Raw genomic sequence first — 21,385 nt, 5'->3', positions numbered from 1 at the left:
AAGGAAACTGCTTAAATTGAGGTTGAAACAAACCTAAATCTAATTTTTATGCGTAAAATCTTAGAATAATTCAAAAAACTTCACCAAAATTAAAATTATTATCACAAAAGTTTATTATGAAGCTAGGAAACTTCAACAAAACCAAATATAATGTATAGAATTTCATTACAATCTAATGTTAACTCACGAAACTTCATTGGAATCTAATTAAGTTGATGAATCTTGATTAAAACTTGAAATTATAACTACAAGGTGTTAATATGAAGCAAAAAGTTATTGGTACCACGCAAAAGTGTCTTATCGAGCAAAGAAACTTTATTATTATCACAAAAAACTTAATTGAATCCTAAGCAAAAACAAGAAACTTCATCAAACCCTCAAATTATTACCCAAATTTTGTTATTAAGTTAAGAAATCTCAATGAAAGTAAGCATTATCCATAAAAATCTTAATTTTCAACTCATCAACCTCATCAGCTTGATGAAACTTCATATAAATTTGAAATTATAACGATAAGTTAGTAGTATTAACTAAACATTTCTTATCAAGCAAAGAACCTTCACTCAAACATTAACATTGATTGCAAAATTTTATTTTATCTCAAAAAACTTCATCGAAATCTATTCAAATCAAAAAAGCTTTATTCATCAAACGTTCAACCTTCAATGAAAATAATATATGCCAGAAAACTTCATGAAATGATTTAAAAATTTAATGTTACTCAAGAAACTTCATCGAAACCTAACTAAGTTTCTTCTTAGTAAAGTAGAGAACTTCTTAAAACACAGTTTTTGATGTCAGGGAACTTTTGATGTGGTAATTAATAACTCCAATAATATTGGATGAGAAGATCTGCAAATTTCTAGGAGTTTGCTTTCTACATGGAGTATCTACTACTTCATGTAATCTATTTAATCTTGTTCATAATTCGAAATCTTGATGATACTGAGGTCTTACAATGATCATCACTGAGGTCTTACAAGAACTTTAGTGATGATTAGGGTTGAGGACGTCATGTTACTCAGTGGCTCAACCCAACCCAACGACTTTAATGATTAATATTTAAGAACTCAGTCATAACACTGTCATAAAAATCGTTGAGTTGGGTTGAGTCACTAAATAACATTACGTCATCAACCCTGATCATCAAAATCTTGAGTGATGATCAGGATTGAGAACGTGATGTTATTTAGTGACTCAACCCAACCCAACGGCTTTAATGATCACTATTTAAGAACTCAGTCATAACATTTCATAATAATCGTTGAGTTGGATTGAGTACCATGACGTGTTCAATCCTAATCATCTCTCGAAATCGTGATTAAACTATAGATTAAAATCGTTGGGTTGGGTTGGGTCACTAAATACCATCACGTCATCAATCCTAATCATCAAAATCTTGAGTGATGACCAGGATTGAGAACGTGATGTTATTTAGTGACTCAACCCAACCCAACGACTTTAATGATCACTATTAATTTAAGAACTCAGTCATAACATTTCATAACAATCGTTGAGTTGGATTGAGTACTATGACGTCTTCAATCCTAATCATCTCTCGAAATTGTGATTTAACTATAGATTTAAATCGTTGGGTTGGGTCACTAAGTAACATCACGTCATCAACCCTGATCATCAAGATCTTGAGTGATGATCAGGATTGAGGACGTGATGTTACTCAGTAACCCTTCCCAACCCAACGGCTTTAATGATCACTATTTAAGAGCTGAGTTATAACATTTCATAACAGTCCTTGAGTTGGCTTGAGTAACATGACGTCTTCAATCCTAATCATCTCTCGAAATTGTGATTAAACTAGATATTAAAATCGTTGGGTTGGATTGGGTCACTGAGTAACATCACGTCAGCAACCCTGATCATCAAGATCTTGAGTGATGATCAGGATTGAGGACATGATGTTACTCAGTGACCAAACCCAACCCATCGACTTTAATGATCACTATTTAAAAACTCATAATATTTTCATAAAAGTCGTTGGATTGAGTAATATGACGTCTTCAACTCTGATAATTTTTCAAAATCGTGATGAAACAACGAATTAAAATCGTTGGGTTGGGTTGGGTAACTAAGTAACATCACGTCATCAACCCTGATCATCAAGATCTTGAGTGATGATCAGGATTGAGGACGTGATGTTACTCAGTAACTCTTCCCAACCCAACGACTTTAACTACTCAATCATAACATTTCATAACATTGCCATAGAGGTCGTTGGGTTGGGTCAATGAGTAACATCACGTGATCATTACTCGAGTTCTCGATGATCAGGGTTGATGACGTGATGTTACTCAATGACCCAACCCAACGATTTTAATCTATAGTTTAATCAATATTTCGAGAGATGATCGAGATTGAAGACGTCAAAAATGTATCTCATAATTAGTATTAATTTAAATTTTTTAGCAAATCCTAATTAACACTTATTTTAATTGCTACAAATTATCGAAATAGGTTTCTTTAAGATTTTTTTTCTCCTATAAAACTAAAAAACTTTTACACACAAAGTGTTCTTAAATCTTTTGTTACCACACACATTCAAATGTAATTTTCAATGTCGCTACTTTATTTTAGAATTAAACATAATATAAATGCTTTAATTTTAATTGATTGCCGTACAAACAAAGGAAAAAGAAAATAATTCCGACGTTATATGTTGATGAGCATGAATTTTGTAGCCATTAAAATATATTTTATTCTGGGAGCGTAGCGTCATTAGAGCATATTTAATGGTATGAACACGTCTTAACATCTCATACGCTATCTGTTACATCAACAAAATTAGAATCACCAACTCCTAGTGAATACCTTAAAATAGAAAGAATAATGATTGTAATAAGATTATAACAAGTTAAATACAAGAAGGCTAATATTGTATTTGAAAATGTTTCTTTAATATTATTAAATTTAAAAGTATCAATAAAATATATAAATCAATAATAAAGTTTTTTTCTAGAACACATTGATAGAGTGTTGGAAAACATGTGTACATTAGACATTGATAAATGAGATACCGAAGCATTATCTTTATCTTTATACGAGCATATTTCTCAATAATTGTTTAAAATATTGCGTGCTTAATAAATACACTTCACATATTATTTGAACAAACAAAAATGGCGGGACTCTTTCGACGCCAGATTTTTTTGCACTATAATTTTCGATTACAACGGCAAAAATATTTACTCGCAATAGAAAGTTATTTATCGCTTCGTTAATAATGTTGTTATTCTCGCACGTAATCGATTTATAAGCACCTGATTTATCATCGATCCTTTTAACTGGAAGATTTGTTAATAATTCACTTCTAATGAATTAAAAAACTATTTTTATAATTAGATGAATATAATAAAATAAAACGTTAACTTACCCAATTTTCTTGGAATTTTAATTATAATAAAAGGAAATCAAATCGCTATGTTTGTAGTTCCTAATTAGCCTTTTCCTTCTTAATATGTTAACTCCGTATTTCTTATCTTATCTGAAACGGAAATAAACCGTTATTAAATGAATTATTAAAATTCGTTGAAATCAATAATTTTAATTTTTAATCATTCTTTTTTAGATGGTGATGTTAATGGGGATTTAAGTGGAGATGATCAAAGTATATCGAGTGATCATCCCGCAGATCGGCACGATGAGGATTCAATGGATTCAGATAGAGATGGAGCATTAAACTTGGTGAGTTCCTAATTTTATTAGAAAAGATGTTCAACGTTGTTATGTAACGCACGAGATTTTTCCGGCAAACATAATAAACGAAAAACGCCGCGAGATATTTACCAAACGAAGAACGTTGCCAATTCGTTTTCCTCCACAACCCGGAAAAATCTAAGGGTTGTACACAAAGTTTTAATCCCAAACTGGGCGGAAATCAGTTGAACCCCCTTCAAGAAGTTAAAATGTTTAAATTCTTCGGGGACTACACCACCCCTGCGTTTCTCTTTCTATCGTGTTTTCCTTCAGTTCAGATTTAATCCTGTTTGTTAGCCGAGAACACGACAAGAAACAAGCGCGATCACGCCCACATCACGCCATTTACATGATTTATTAAGTTCGAAAAGATCAATTTAAACGATATTTATACTATTACTTGTAATTAAATAAATTTACCATTTTAAACAAAAAAGAATTGATTAATCGGTAATAATTACAATTGTAATTATTAATTGAAACTAATTTATAATTAACAAAAGCGATTTTATTTAAAGATAACAAGAAATATTAATTCTTAATAAATTAATCTAATAAATAATTTCAAGAAATTTTCTAAAAATCTTTAATTTATAACAACGTTATTATTAATGTTATTAAAGTTTTAAAATCTTGAAGGTTTAAAAATTACAAAATGACTTAGGTATATTTTGTTGAATATGTGGATCCATAATTTTAACCAGTGTGACGAATAAATAAAATCCAAAAGAAATGTTTTACAACTGATTTTATTTTAAATATTAGATCAACCTGACATGTTTCGGTCACTATTGGACCATCATCGGAGGTATCGTTAAATATAAAAGTGATATACGAGGAAATTTAACATGAAACAATGTTGCTGCTAGCAGAAAATATGTAAATTTTAAAATGCCACGAAGAAAATGCAGGAACCCCGTTAAAATATATAGGTTAAGTGGTTTAACGTGGTTCCTGTATTAACGTGGCATTTTAAAGTGTCAGGTTGATCTAATATTTAAAATAAAGCCTGTTGTAAAACATTTGTTTTGGATTTTATTTAGGAATATTTGTTTCAATAAAAATAAAAAAAGTTAAACTTAATTATTTTATCTGATCATCTTTGGAAATTGTGATTAATTTATAGATTAAAATCGTTAGGTTGGGTTACTAAGTAACATCACGTCATTAATCCTGATCATCAAGATCTCAAGTGATGATCATAATTGAAGACGTCATGTTACCCAATCCAACTCAACGATTTTTATGACTGAGTTCTTAAATAGTATTCAATGAAGTCGTTGGGTTGGGTTGGGTTTCTGAGTAACATCATGTCCCTGATCATCACTCGAGATCTTGATGATCAGGATTGAGGCCGTGATGTTACTCAGAAACCCAACCCAACCCAACGACTTTAATGATCACTATTTAAGAACTCAGTCATAACATTGTCACAAATCGTTGATTAAACAGGGATTAAACAGGGTTGATTAAACTATAAATTGAAATCGTTGGGTTGGGTCATTAAGTAACAGCACGTCATCAACCCTGATCAACAAGATCTCGAGTGATGATCAGGATTGAGAACGTGATATTATTCAGAGACCCAACCCAACGACATTAATGATCACTACTTAAGAACTCAGTCATAATATTGTCATAAAAATCGTTGGGTTGGATTGGGTAACATGACGTCTTCAATCCTGACCATCTCTCGAAATCGTGATTAAATTATAGATTAAAATCGTTGTGTTTGGTTACCAAGTAACATCACGTTATCAACCCTGATCATCAAAATCTCGAGTGATGATCAGGATTGAGAACGTGATGTTACTCAGGAACCCAACCCAACCTAATGATTTTAATGATTGCTATTTCAGAACTCAGTCATAACATTGCCATAAAAATAGTTGGGTTGGATTGGGTAACATGATGCCTTTAATCCTGGTCATTTCTCGAAATCGTGATTAAACTACACATTAAAATCGTTGGGTTGGGTTACTAAATAACATCACGTTATCAACCTTGATCATCAAAATCTCGAGTAATGATCAGGATTGACGACGTGATGTTATCCAATTCAACGATTTTAAAGCACCCTTCACACGATCAATATATATTGTCAATATACATATGCAATAAATGTTGACAAACTGTAATTGCCTCAGACTATCAATATTTATTGACAATTTACTTAGTTTTGCGTTGGCGGTCAAAGATGTCATATCGTCAAAAAGCTTGTTTAGCTATTATTTTAGCTTTAACAATAAAACGCTGGAAGCAAAAGAGAATATAGGCTAGGGAATGGCTTCTAAAGGGAGACACGTTTTCTCAAATGAATTTGTTGAATGAATATCAAATATTTTCGTTTTCGTCAAACCATGCCATCAATATTGACAATATGTCAATCTTTCTACTCACACGTTCAATAATATTGTCAATACTCTGATATTGACAATATATATTGATCGTGTGAAGGGCGCTTAATGATCACTATTTAAAAACTCAGTTATAACATTGTCATAAAAATCGTTGGGTTGGATTGGGTAACATGACGTCTTCAATCCTGATCATCTCCCGAAATCGTGATTAAACTATACATTAAAATCGTTGGGTTGGGTCACTAAGTAACATCACGTCATCAACCCTGATCATCAAGATCTTGAGTGATGATCAGGATTGAGGACGTGATGTTACTCAGTGACCCAACCCAACCCAACGACTTTAATAATCACTATTTAAGAACTCAGTAATAACATTTCATAACATTGTCCTAACACTCGTTGAGTTGGATTGGATAATATGACGTCTTCAATCCTGATCATCTCTCGAAATCATAATAAAACTATACATTAAAATCGTTGGGTTGGGTCACTAAGTAACATCACGTCATCAACCCTGATCATCAAGATCTTGAGTGATGATCAGGATTGAGGACGTGATGTTACTTAGTGACCCAACCTAACCCAACGATTTTAATGATTACTATTTAAGAATTCAGTCATAACATTGTCATAAAAATCGTTGGGTTGGATTCAAATCGTTAAGTTAAGTCAAGTCACTAAGTAACATCACATCCTCAATCCTGATCATCACTCGAAATCTAGATTGAGGACATGATGTTACTCAGAAACCCAACCCAACGATTTTAATGATTACTATTTAAGAACTCAATCATAACATTGTCATAAAAATCGTTGTATTAGGTTGCCAAGTAACATCACGTCATCAACCCTAATCATTAAGATCTCGAGCGATGATCAGGGTTGAGGACGTGATATTACTCAGAGACCCAACGACTGTAATCATTGTACTACACTTTAATAATCACTGTTTAAAAACATGACTATGTTTCATTACACTTGTTGGGTTGGATTTGATAACATGACATCTTCAATCCTGATCATCATAAAGATATCAAGAAATATTAATGTTTTTTTTTAAATTATTTAGTTATATAATGAATATTATTATGGTGGTTTTAATAAATGAATCTAATAAATATTTTCAAGAACTTTTACCAAAAATCTTTAATTGGTCAACGTTATTATGAACGTTATTAAAGTTTTAAAATGATTTTATAATGTTATTGCGGTTTTAAATTAATCTTGAAGGTTTAAAAGTTACAAAACGACTTAGGTATATTTATTTCAATAAAAATAAAAAAAAGTTAAACTTAATTATTTTATCGTAGGTACAAATTACGTCATCGAACAATAAAAATAATCGGGTCCAGATAAAAAATAAACTTTGTATTTAGCGTTTTTATCGCCGCGCCACCGTTTTGGTTCGATGGTCACGATATTTTATAATTAATCGTTTATAATTTTCGCACAGGTGACGACTGAAAGTGAACCAGCACGGTCATCTCCAAATTCCCAAGTGAATAATTCGAACCAAGGGGTAGGAGCCGCGTTGGCAGCACTGACCGGCCTCGGACCGTTACTAGGGAATCCCCTACAAATGTTGGGCAACCTGTTTCAAAACCCTCAAATGCAACAATTCGCTATGTTACAACAACAGCACGCCGGCAACCAACTTAACCCACAATTTTTCCTTCAAAACCAAGTAAGTATCTTTTTTTTCGTTTAAACATCCTCCCATCTTCATGTTCAATTCTCTTCATTTTCAAGGGGTTTCTACAAAACTTTCCAAGATCTAGTCTTCCTACAAGACCAACGCACAACATCCAGGTGCGTTCGGTGTTTATTTCCTTATTTATAATTTTTTCTTCTTCCTCATCTTTTTGCATGTTAAATACAAAAATTAGCATCACATTTAATTTTTTTTGTTTTTTTTGTATAGATCGCCCAACAATTACAGCAACTCCAAAAGCAGCAACAACAGCAGCAGCAACAGCAGCAACAACAGCAAATGCAACAACACCAACAACAAAACTCTAATCAACATAACACAAGCATACCTTCAAATAACCCGATTCCTCAAACACAATCAACGCCGCCAAATAATTCACTGATTCCTCCGAGTCTCCTAACACCAAATACTCCAGGATCTGCACCACTTACACCTCAATACAAAACAACACCAAGATTGTTGGAACCATCTCCTGAGGAAACGACTGATTTAGAAGAATTGGAACAATTTGCAAAAACATTTAAACAAAGGAGAATTAAATTAGGTAAATATAAATTTCTATTAGGCGCCATAAGATAATTTTTTCTTGATAGTTCTTGATCCCAATCTATTCTTTGAAGTACTAAATTATCAATCTGTCACTTCATGATTTATAACGCGTTGCAAAAAAAATTCTTGACCTTTAATTTTAAAATGAAAAGTAATTTTTTTTGTTTTAATCTTTTTAGGATTCACCCAAGGAGATGTTGGTTTAGCAATGGGAAAACTTTACGGAAACGATTTCTCCCAAACAACAATTTCTCGTTTCGAAGCTCTAAATTTAAGTTTTAAAAACATGTGCAAACTAAAACCTCTCCTCCAAAAATGGCTAGAGGATGCGGACAGTACATTAGCAAATCCGACCGCTTTAAGTAGTGCAATGACAACGCCGGAAGCGATCGGAAGGAGACGTAAGAAGCGAACGTCGATAGAAACGAGTGTACGAGTTGCTTTAGAAAAAGCTTTTGTTAGTAACCCAAAACCTACATCCGAAGAGATTGCTTTATTAGCTGATAGTTTATGTATGGAAAAAGAGGTGGTAAGGGTGTGGTTTTGTAATCGAAGACAAAAAGAGAAAAGAATTAACCCACCAGCAGCAGCTATGGGATCTCCTTGTTCGGTGGCTAACTCAAACGGGGCAATGTATGCTATAGCTAATTCATTATCGACGAGTCCTTTATCGTTGGTGACTTCTTCTGCGCACAACTTTAATCCGAATGTTATGGTGAAACAAGAATGACCACACGCGAATTTTTTTGCGGATCATTACATGGACTAAAAAATTCGACTTGAACTTTAAAATGTGTTGTGCAATATAACCGAGAAAAGTTGAGGAAAGATAATAAAATCTTTTTACAAAAAAAAAGATTAATCATAAGAGACACTCTTCGTTGCCATTAATTTTTTATTATTACTTTGATAAATTTATTATTATTTATCACTTAAACGAAAAAAATGAAAGCCGAAACGCCAGTTTTTAATGTTTAATTTTAATTTTTTTGTCATTTTAATGTAAATATTCTTGGACTCGACTTTTGTTGCCAATTTTATTATTATTATTATTACTATTTATTCGTTTCCTTGCGTTTTATTATTTACTACATTTTTTTTATTTATTTCTTTTAAATAATTCCTCAAGTTTTTAAAAGTCTTTTTACACACGACTATCTTTAAACTTTTAAAGGAATCGTTCAAATTAATTTTAAAAAGAAAACAATAACATATAGGGTGTTTCAAAATGTAATTGTTTTTAAATTTAACTTTATTTGTACTCGTTCGATTATTTGTAGCATTTATTTGAAGCTATGCATTTTTTTCTATATATTGGAACTTTATATGATAAAGCTATTTGTGGTTTAGGTATAACTTAAACTGCGAATGAAATCCATGATATCCATTATATTGTCATAATGAGCATACAATGTGCACTCAAGAATTGTGGGGTTTCTATTAATATTAAATATTAATGGAATAAGTGACAGCATATCTTGGATAAAGATTGAAGATATCAGATTTAAAATATGCTACATATCCGCTAAAGCATTTCTGATACGTTCTGGTGGTTCATCAAATTTTATGGCAACTTTAAGAAATGGTTTAGAAACTCCTCCAAATATATTACAATGTAGTGATATCCAAATATCCCTACTATTTGATTTGAACACCTCTATTGGATACATGAATCCTAAGAAATCTTATAACCATTTTTGCTATTCACACAGAGCTGTTTAGAAAAGATTAAATAATTTCTAAGGATCTACATCAATTCAATATAAAGCTGAGAATTTGCAAGAATGTATGACTTAGTTAAGCCGCGACGATATTTCAATGCCTTATCGATACAAAATTAAACCATTTCATGAAACCAAGGTCATTTAAGGCCGAGACGCTACATCGATACCATTTCAATGGAAAGATGGAGTTTTCAATGATGTATGACTTAATTAAAACGAGGTTCGTTGCGGCCAATGCCTTATTTGATGCCATAAAGATACAAAATTACACTGTTTTTAAGGAAGCACAACTTCATTAAGCCGAGATCGCTTGCGGTTGAGGCACTACATTGATGTGGTATCGAAATCTGAACTGTTTTCAAGGATGTATAGCTTAATTAATATCGCTTGCGGCTTAGGTGCTATTTTAATGCCATTCCTAAAAAACTTTTCAATGATGTCTGTTGTCATTAAGCCGAGGTTGATTGCGACCGAGGCGCTACATCGATACTATTTCAATGGAAAGATGAACTTTTCAATGACTTATGACTAGGTTGCTTGCGCCCAATGCCCTATTTAATGCAATAAAGATCAAAATTACACTGTTTTCAAAGAGGCATAACTTCATTAAGCCAAGGTCGCTTGCGGCCGAGGCACTACATCGATATGGTATCGAAATCTGGACTGTTTTCAAGGATGTATAGCTCAATTAATATCGGCTGAGGTGCTATTTTAATGCCATATCGAACAAAACTCCACAGTTTTTAATGATGTATGATTCCATTAAGCCGAGGAGCTACATCGATACTATTTCAATGGAAAGATGAACTTTTTAATGATTTATGACTTAATTAAAACGAGGTTGCTTGCGGCCAATGCCCTATTTAACGCAATAAAGTTCAAAATTACACTGTTTTCAAGGACGCACAACTTCATTAAGCCAAGGTCGCTTGCGGCCGAGGCACTACATCGATATGATATCGAAATCTGGACTGTTTTCAAGGATGAGCTCAATTAATATCGGCTGAGGTGCTATTTTAATGCCATATCGAACAAAACTCCAGTTTTTAATGATGGATGATTCCATTAAGCCGAGGCGCTACATCGATACTATTTCAATGGAAAGATGAACTTTTCAATGATTTATGACTTAATTAAAACGAGGTTGCTTGCGGCCAATGCCCTATTTAATGCAATAAAGATCAAAATTACACTGTTTTCAAGGAAGCACAACTTCATTAAGCCAAGGTCGCTTGCGGCCGAGGCACTACATCAATATGGTATCGAAATCTGGACTGTTTTCAAGGATGTATGGCTCAATTAATATCGGCTGAAGTGCTATTTTAATGCCATATCGAACAAAACTCCACAGTTTTTAATGATGTATAATTCCATTATCGCACTGTTTTCAAGGAAGTACAACTAGGGGTAGTACATTGATGTGGTATTGAAATCTGGACTATTTAATAGATAGCTTAATTAATATCGCTTGCGGCTGACATGCTATTTTAATGCCATATCGAACAAAACTCGCCAGCTTTCAAGAAGATATGACGTAATTAAGTCAAGGTCGCTTGTGGCTGAGGCATAATTTCGATACCATATCGATAAAAAGCTCAAAGATGCTTGATTTGATTACAACATTCAAAGATACATAACATCAAGTTCATTTTCCTCGATGGTCCTTCCTACAGATTAAAATTGTTTGCACTTTTAACAAGACATAGTTAAAATTGACTTAGAATATGATCGCCTGGCAAGCTGTAAGAACTTCTTTAAATTGTTTGATTTCAACAGAAAACTATACTCTACTTATTAGCAAATTGTGTAGATCAAAATATATTTTGTTATGGTCTAATTGCAATTAAGACCTAATCGTTTAACACCAATTATTAAATTGAAATCATAGAACAGCAAAGTTAAGTCTAACAACTCTATTGCATTCAGGTTAGGACTTCAATACTAACGATACCATCGAATTATATGTTTGAAATAAAGTTGTGTTGAAACCACGTCTTCCCCAAATTCGTCTGAGAATTTCGATTAATCTGCAATGAAGGATTTCTGTTGCAGGTACTTGAAAGTTCAAGTTTTGATCTCTTCTATTATATCAGTTTTCATGAATATCTGATAACCTCCAAGACAAAATAATGGTAAAAACTCTGTGTTTTTGAAGAGCATGCATACGAAAATATCTTCTATCAAGTTGGAGCCCTGGTGATTAAACCAGCTTCTTTAAGCTTTTATAACACTTCGAACAAAAAAAAGAACTTTTGTCACAACCGCTTGTAAAGCATATCCAAATCTATCCTATCAAAAATAAAACTTTGTTACTTCGATATATTATATCGAGGCTGTGGAGTTTTATTTATTCACTCAATTTATTTCATTTCTCACTATTTTGAGGTTCGTATAAAAAGAAAACTTGCCTCAATTGTAATCGAATTCAGTATGAAAAGTTTCCATCAAAAATGTCAATATTAAAAAAATTGTCTTAATTTAACTTAACAATCATAATGATTATTATATATATATATATATAATTTCATTATTTTTGAAACATCCTATATAAATAAATTGTTTTCTTTTCTTTTATTTCGATTAATTTAATTATTTTTTCATATTCTTCTGTATAAAGAAAAATAAATAAATACCGACGAAAAATTATTAAGTACGACTCTGCGCGGAACAGCCATTTGTAAAGCAGGGTCTCATAATTATATATTTTGGATGGCTGTTGCTCGCCGACGCTCGAAAAATGAAAATAACTTTTACTGTGTAGATAGAGATACCCCAAAAGTAAATGAAATGAAATTTACACAAAGAAAAGATTTTTGAAAAAAAGAAAAGAAAATCTTTTAAAATACGAAAATGAAATACCGCCCTAGACGAGTAGCTATTATCTATTAAATTAGATATCGATATAGATATAGAACATTTTAGCGTACATGGAATTTTTATTATTATACAAAAATTTAATATTATATGTTTTTATGTATTTCAGTGTAAATATTATAAATAGTGATCGAATGTTTTTTAGACGGTTCTTTTTTACCGCGGAGGACCAAAAAAACGTATAAGAAAAAAATAAACAAAAAGAAATGAGAATGAAAGAGAGAGAGTTAAACGATATAAAAGAAAGTTCCTAATTATAAAAACAGCACGATATTAAGAAGGACATTATTATTTACTTGTAATTTAATTTGTATTATAATGGGAAATAATTTTGATAATAGAATTTTCAAATCATAAAATTTTTACTTTTTATACACTCATCCTATACAAGTTTCTTTTCTTTACCTTTTTTATATTCATCTAGTCATATTTTTGATACTACAACAAATAATTTTAAAACTCAAAATAATAATTCTTAAAAAAAATTATTTCCCATTATCGAAAATTCTTGATATCAATTTATTAATTAATATTATTTTACTAAATACGTTGTTCTTTTTTATTAGACTGATGTATATTTATGTTTATAGACCTGAGAATGTGTAGAAGAAAGTATAGAATAGGGTCATTTCCTTTTATTGTAAAAAGAAAAAAAATTTTGTTGTAAAAAATTGTTTGTAAACATTTTTATTTATTTATTTTACACACATATACGAAACATACTTAAAAAAATACTTTAAACCGAAAATGTTTTTAAGTAAAAAGAAAAAAGTTTAAATCGTGTTTTAATTTTATCTTTATAAACATGATTTAAATTTTAAACTTTTCTTATTTCCCGGGAATAAAAAAAAAATATTCACATATCTAAACACGAAGTATATATCAACAAAAAAAATATTTAAATACGGTCCTACGAATATTGTTTTTTAAACAATCCCCCATCATATCACTACTATGTATTTATTATTAGATATTAGAATTTTTTGACTGTATAAAAGTGACAAAAAAAAGTAGTCATCGGTAAATTAACAAAGTAAATGTTTAAACTTCCATAGGACATAGAGACTTTCGTAGTTATAATACGAGATATGTGTGTAGTATAAATGAGCGGCAACCGTTATTTAGGAGGTTTGCGGTTTCTAGATTCGGAGGGAATCTATACTCTTTACGAAAAAAAAATATAAATAACGTGAAAAAAACTTTTAGTGTATAACGGAGAAAAAAACTGATGTATAAGACCCTATTCTGAAGTGTAATATAAATTTTTGCGGTCTAGGCAATAATATGTACATTATTTTCATTAAAGAAATGGATTCGTAATCAATTGTATTTTTTCTTAATCCACCTTTTTTCTGTTACAAACTCATTATGGTGACAGAAATCAGTTGCGCATGCGCTTTAGACATACTTGGAACCAATTGGGGACATTTAGACACACTTGGAATTAGTTGGGTACAGTTAGACACACTCATAAAGAGTTTTCCCCTACCTAAAGAAGATATTTTATTACATAAGTTTGGTCCGTTCCTCAAGAGTACGGAAGCACAGCTTTCCTTCATAGATATGTCAAAAGCACTATACTTAGATATTTGTGTATAAATAACCAAGATGCAAATATACACACTTCGCTTTTTAGGAAAAGCAATTGCTTCACAAGTAAAAGCTAGCAATAAAAGCAATGGCTAGATCATCACATGAATAAAAATTTTAAGCAAATGCTGCCGTTCCTACATCTCTATGGCAATTGCTTATTCGAATAGGTCTCAACCACGAAGTAGTATACTACTAAGAAATATACTACTTCGTGGTCTCAACCTGCAAATTTAGATAGTTCAACTTTTACTACTGTGGAGTGCGGGAAGTTAGCCCTCCATTTTTTTATTTTTAAATTTTTCATTGTTGTTCTAGATTGTTCTAGAGTTGTTCTACACTGTTCCAAAGCGGAAAATAGAAAAAATAAAAACTCGGCGAAAAAATCGAAAAAAAGGGTTTTTTGACTAGCCTCCCATTTTTGAAAAAATCTGATTTTCTTTGTTGTTCTGGGTTGTTCTAGTTGTTTTAGTTATTGTTCTAGAAAATCAAAATTATAGTATACAGCATTACGAAGTTATAACTAAAAATAGGTTTGGCTGCCAAAATGTCTAGTTGATTGCTGTGACCATAGTTTTTCTATTTTCAATTCCATATTACAAATATATACTTATTACACCTAAAGCAATCTGGAACAGCTATTATTTTCACTAGAACAACTCTATAAAGGACACTTTACTTTTTTAAAATTAAAGTTTTTGGAAGTTTCAGTCAGTAATTCTTGCGTCAGTGGTTTTAAATTACACAAAAAGATTTAAAACACATAGAACAATATAAAATAACTCAAACTTTGCTGATTCAAATTGTTCTAGATGTGTTTTACGTTTAAACTAGGCAAAAAGAGGTTTCTCTGGTTACACGGATATTAATTTTACAAAATTATATCTTCTTAAAAATACAGCGAAATGCAGACCGAGCAAGAAAAATAATAAATCAACAAATGAATAATCCAACTATTCGATCAGCAAACAAAAATACACTATTTGTATTATACATTGTATAAAATTATACATTTGTATTAAAAACTAAATATCTCTGTGTCCCACCCACACAGAGATATATTTATATATACTATATACTTATTATATAGGTATATATACCCTACTCAAAAGAATTAGGGGAACACTTTTTTCGAAATCTGTCACCATCCCTTATTTTTTGGATCATAAAACATAAATTTTTAAAAAAATCGTATCTCTAGAACGAATTGAGATATCATCATAAAATAAAGAACATTTTAAAACAAATTACACTAAAACGGTACAGCTAAAAATATAAAATTTTAAAAAAAGAAGACTAGAAAAGTAGCCCTAAGAATGACTCGGCTCGTTGTTTATACAAGTATGGACAACCGAAAGTCTAGCCCCAAAAACGCAAAAATGAAAATATTAATTTGGACCTAAAAAGATAAAAAAAATTTTGAAAAATTGCCGAACCCCACTTTTTGATATTTTAATTTTATTAATACCATTCAATAGTGAATCGTTGGTACCCGTTTGTACCACTTTCGATTTCGTTGGTACCTCATCCGGTTCCAAAATACAGCGATTTTTTGATTTTTCAGAATACTGTTGAAAGTGTGTATCTCCGTTATTAATAGAGATATCACAAAACGATCTATGGAGTTCGAAAGAGATTCGCTTTTACTCGTTTGTACCACTTTCGATTTCGTTTGTACCTCAACCGGTTCCAAAATACAGCGATTTTTTGATTTTTCAGAATACCGCTGAAAGTGTGTATCTCCGTTATTAATAAAGATATCGCAAAACGGTCGATGGAATTCGATAGAGAATAATTTGTACCCGTTTGTACAACTTTTGTTTTCGTTTGTATCTCAACCGGTTCCAAAATACAGCGATTTTTTGATTTTTCAGAATACCGCTGAAAGTGTGTATCCCCGTTATTAATAGAGATATCGCAAAACGGTCGATGGAAGTCGATAGAGAATCGTTTATACTCGTTTGTACCACTTTTGTTTTCGTTTACAGCAATCCGGTTTTCGTTTTGTACCAATAGATTCGACACGGAAAGAGAAATAAACTTTTTCGGTGAATCAAAGTCGATCGCTATTGGACAATAGCGGATAACTTTAACTTTTCCCGTGGGGTTATTATAAAGGAAGATACGGGAAATCCTGTATATTATCTTTTGGTCTTTTGATGCTCGCTAAATCTCGCAAAAAAACTTTCGTTCTTGAATGCAAAAGTGTCATTTCGCTATCTTGTATCATTGACCATTTTATACCAGACTGCTAACCTCTACGTAAAAATTGGTAACGCGTAAAGTGTTATTTTTGGTTTGTCCGCTATGGGGGCGCTGGTGGATTTTATAATAATAATGGATATGATTAAGAGATGGCAGCACTATTTTTGATTTATATTCCCCCTCTTATATTTTCTTGTACTATACTCTGTTTTTGAACCAGGAGGAGTAAACGCGAAAGTCAGATTTACACTAGGAAAAATCACCAGAAAATGTCACTAGATATTTTGGCGGTAAATTTAAATTAATAATTATTATTATTTATTTATTTACTTATTATTGTATTTATTTTCGTTTGTTATCGTCAACACTAAACATACACATTGAAGTTATGAGTGTATTTAATTCAAAATATAATAAAGAAGGGTTTAAGAACACAAAATTTACAATAATGACACGAAACTGTCGAATTGTCAATAACCTAACCTTCAAATTCAAAATTGCCTCTGTGTGAACCTTCCTCGCATTCAACCAATCACGTGCAAGATCAATCTGGTGACAAATTTAAAATACTCCTCCTGGTTTAAAAACAGAGAATTGCCAAAGAAAACTTCAAGGTATAATTAATATTTGTAAACAAAACTAACCTTACCTCACATTCCTTCACGCTATAATTGACATTACAAAAGAAAACTTCACGCTATAATTGCCATTACTAATTGCCAAAGAAAACTTCATGGTATAATTAATGTTTGTAAACAAAACTAACCTTACTTCACATTCCTTCACGCTATAATTGACATTACAAAAGAAAACTTCACGCTATAATTGCCATTACAAATTGCCAAAGAATACTTCATGGTATAATTAATGTTTGTAAACAAAACTAACCTTACCTAACATTCCTTCACGCTATAATTGACATTACAAAAAAAAACTTCACGCTATAATTGCCATTACTAATTGCCAAAGAATACTTGATGGTATAATTAATGTTTGTAAACAAAACTAACCTTACCGAACATTCCTTCACGCTATAATTGACATTACAAAAGAAAACTTCACGCTATAATTGCCATTACTAATTGCCAAAGAATACTTCATGGTATAATTAATGTTTGTAAACAAAACTAACCTTACCTAATATTCAGCGTCTGAAGACACAGGGCTAAACCCGAAACTTAAAAATATACAACTTAGCGCTGAATAACAATTAAAACTAGAACTTACACTTGCATTAGAACTATACTCTGTTTTTAAACCAGGAGGAGTAAACGCGAAAGTCAGATTTACACTAGGAAGAATCACCAGAAAATATCTCTAGATATTTTGGCGGTAAATTTAAATTAATAATTATTATTTATTTATTTACTTATTATTGTATTTATTTTCGTTTGTTATCGTCAACACTAAACATACACATTGAAGTTATGAGTGTATTTATTTCAAAATATAATAAAGAAGGGTTTAAGAACACAAAATATACAATAATGACACGAAACTGTCGAATTATCAATTACCTAATCTTCAAATTCAAAATCAAAATTCAAAATTGCCTGTGTGTGAACCTTCCTCGCATTCAACCAATCACGTGCAAGGTCAATCTGGTGACAAATTTAAAATACTCCTCCTGGTTTAAAAACAGAGTATAATAATAAAAATTGTTTAGTATTTCTTTTTTAATTAATAAATTAAATTTTATTATATGAAAACATTATACGTTTTCCGTAAAAACCGGTTGTTTCTACCAGTTTATTTTCATTAAAAAATAATATTAATTTTTAGAGAAATTTTTTCAATACTTTGAACAATTTTAAGAGTTGTTCTATCTGGTTTTAAGTTAAGTACTTGGGGAAATCCCGAGATAACTGACAGGTTGTTTCCACCAGTTTCTACGGAAAAAGTTGGTAAAGGCGAGCTTAACGTCGCAGGCGGAGTTTATTTTAGTTTATTTGCTTTAAATATCTATAATTATTATTTAAAACTAGTTATTAAACCTAAAATTATTGGTCTTTAATTGTAAACAAGCTTTATCTTTTATTAATATTTTGAAATAATATATTAATTAGACAAGGGGTTAAAAGGCACGGAAACAAAATATATTAAAAGGTCGAGCTTGAGCCGAGAGTAGAGGATTTCCATTAAAGTCCATCCTAAATAAAATATTGAAACATTTATTATAGTACTTGAGGTAGAGGTACTTCAGATAGAGATACTTGAGGTAGTGATAGAGGTACTTGAGATAGAGATAGAGGTACTTGAGGTAGGGGTACTTGGCTAGAGATACTTCAATGAAGTGGCGAACCAGTTCGCGTATCGTGTAGATCTAGCTTTATACAAGCATATGTTGTTTCTTCTAAGAAGAAAACCTTTCGGAAGAAGAACGCATCCCTGGAAGAGCTAGAGAGATAAAGATAAATAAATAAATAAACAAACAAAGATAAAATTATTCTTAATTTTTAAAATGTTATTTTCTTTGAAAAAAGTTAATGTCTTTTTTATGTATGACTCTTTATTTTCTATTTTAATTTTATGTTTCAGATTTTTAATGATGCGAAGAATTAATTTAGTATGGAAAGATTTTATGTTGACGTTCTTATTCCCACTCGTTTTCCCTCACTCTTTCACCTTTATCATCTGGCGAACGTTCCTTATGACCTTCAGTCCAATTTCATCCCTCATCATGTTGACTCAAATTACTTAATTTTAAAGGAAATTTTAACGTGTTAATTGTAAGTTTAAAAATTTTCTTTCTTTTTTGATTTCTTATATTTAGTTATTATGGTTCTTTCTCTACAGGTTTGGTAATTTGTTTTGTCGTTAATTTTTAACATTTATTTTTAAATACTTTGAAAAACGAGATTTACGATGAATAGAAAAACGATATTTTAATTTTTTGGATTTTTCAATTTACTCTTCAAGTTTTTTTACATTAAAATTTTTCGTAAACGGAATCTTTTTGAAGAAATACTCTGAAACAATACTCTCTTCACTCTCGATGCTCCTACACCGACGGTAATTATATATATTTTTTATCTGAGTTTTTGTTATATCTGAATGTTCCTTAGTCCTGCCTGAAGAAGAACGATAATCGTTCGAAATCTTCGAAGATAGAATAAAATATTTTCATCGTTTATACGACTTTTAATTTTTTTTAGCAGCAAAAAACCATACAACTTACCTGGAAAGAAACCACCAAATCGATAATAGAGGCATCTCCAATAGGCCCCGAGATCAAGAAAACCTTAATCCCTCAGGAAAAATCAAGCAGGTGCCCCAAACTCTATGGTCTGCCCAAAATCCCCTCCCTCAGGAAGGCTGTTCCGGATCGGGGACGGTGTAGGACCGTTTTCCAAGTGGCTGACAAGTGCACGGCGACATCTCTCTTGTTGAAGGTACCGTTCTTCTCTATTTCGATGGACTCGCGTATGAGTCTGGTGCTCCAATGTGGAACGTTGGCTATTTCCATATCTGAAGCTGCTAGTTTTCCATATATACATATACATAGAATAATCATGCAAAATAATTTGATATTAAAATAGTATTATTTAAGTGTTTGCCTAACCTATCCTTTGATATGGACTCCCCCGCTGATAGAATGAGAGTCATTCAGCTTGCGCATACTACATATCAATCCTATTATACCACGTGGAAAATAACCATGATGCTCTGATCTCCATGAGAGTTAGTACTTTCATGGAGGCATTGTCGTTAGTGAGGCTTACAAACCCTCCAGCATGCCTATGACGTGGGTATATCTGCATCATGGTTATTTTCCACGTGGAATAATAGGATTGATATGTAGTATGCGCAAGCCGAATGACTCTCATTCTGTCAGCGGAAGGAGTCGATATCAAAGGATAGGTTCGGCAAACACTTAAATAATACTATTTTAATATTCAATTATTTTGCACCAATTTTCTATTTATATGTACATATGGTACACTGGCTCAAGATATAGAATTATTCAATATATTTTCCACGAGGAATTATAATAAAAATTGTATATACAGTGTGTCCCCGGATAGGTGAAACGACTCTTATAAAATGTAAATTTTTTTCGATATTAATTGTCATCTTTTGGGGTTCAGCCCTGCTTAGTTAAAGACTAATTTTAAACATATTTTCAAGTTTTAAAAGTTTAAGTGAGTGTTGATACTGAAGCGAAAACTTCTTGTGTGTCAGGTAAAGTACCTTTTCTGTTTACGGTATGGTAAAATGTTACTAAGAAATTTTATTCAGAATAAAAAGTTATGGCCATATGCAAATTTTCGGAATCATCGGCCCACTTTATAAGATTAGATACTTTACTAAGATTTTTTGTTTTGAGATTCAAATTGTTCGGGAGAAATAAACAAACCGTTGTTAAAATGTTCACAAAAAATTAATTGTGTGTTCGCCCACAAAAGAAAACAGTTAATCAGTTTCATCATAATTTTTTTTTTTAGAGTGAATACTTCCTGCTGTAAGAAATCTTTTGATTAAACGCCAACAAGTACTTCTTTTAATTCCAGTATTTGAAAATTTTCCACTAAATAATGCAATAGCCATATTTATCGGTTTTTCCCCGGTTTCATAACGTTGAATCACGTAAACTTTTTCCTCTAATGTTAACATTGTATTTAAAAAACACTTTAAGTTTACTAAATTACAGTTTGGCA

General features: G+C 31.5%; 1 protein-coding gene and 1 long non-coding RNA gene across 4 annotated transcripts in view; both read left to right on the top strand.

Moving 5' to 3' along the window:
• LOC111414353 (POU domain protein 2-like) overlaps nucleotides 1-9,148 on the top strand; it is an 84,059-nt gene extending 74,911 nt beyond the window's left edge. The window contains exons 5-9 of one of the 2 annotated variants that reach the window (XM_023045671.2): nucleotides 3,584-3,699; nucleotides 7,528-7,758; nucleotides 7,824-7,883; nucleotides 7,996-8,329; nucleotides 8,514-9,148. In XM_023045671.2, coding sequence (XP_022901439.1) covers nucleotides 3,584-3,699; nucleotides 7,528-7,758; nucleotides 7,824-7,883; nucleotides 7,996-8,329; nucleotides 8,514-9,064 — 1,292 coding nt within the window. In that variant the 3' untranslated portion in view covers nucleotides 9,065-9,148. The remainder of the gene's footprint in view (nucleotides 1-3,583; nucleotides 3,700-7,527; nucleotides 7,759-7,823; nucleotides 7,884-7,995; nucleotides 8,330-8,513) is intronic. The other variant, XM_023045672.2, reaches the window with a different exon arrangement.
• A 10,099-nt stretch (nucleotides 9,149-19,247) lies between these two features.
• LOC139431886 (uncharacterized) lies at nucleotides 19,248-20,943 on the top strand. 2 transcript variants are annotated; one of them, XR_011641922.1, is made up of 3 exons: nucleotides 19,248-19,456; nucleotides 19,524-19,739; nucleotides 19,886-20,943. It is a non-coding gene; the product is annotated as an uncharacterized lncRNA (long non-coding RNA). The 2 variants fall into 2 exon arrangements; XR_011641921.1 differs by having other exon boundaries at nucleotides 19,883-20,943.
• Nucleotides 20,944-21,385: the final 442 nt, after the last annotated feature.

The sequence above is a fragment of the Onthophagus taurus genome, chromosome 11, assembly GCF_036711975.1.
Source record: "Onthophagus taurus isolate NC chromosome 11, IU_Otau_3.0, whole genome shotgun sequence".
Classification (NCBI taxonomy): Eukaryota; Metazoa; Arthropoda; class Insecta; order Coleoptera; family Scarabaeidae; genus Onthophagus; species Onthophagus taurus.
The sequence above is the reverse complement of the archived record's forward strand: the minus strand, read 5'-3'. Positions and strand labels throughout refer to the sequence as shown.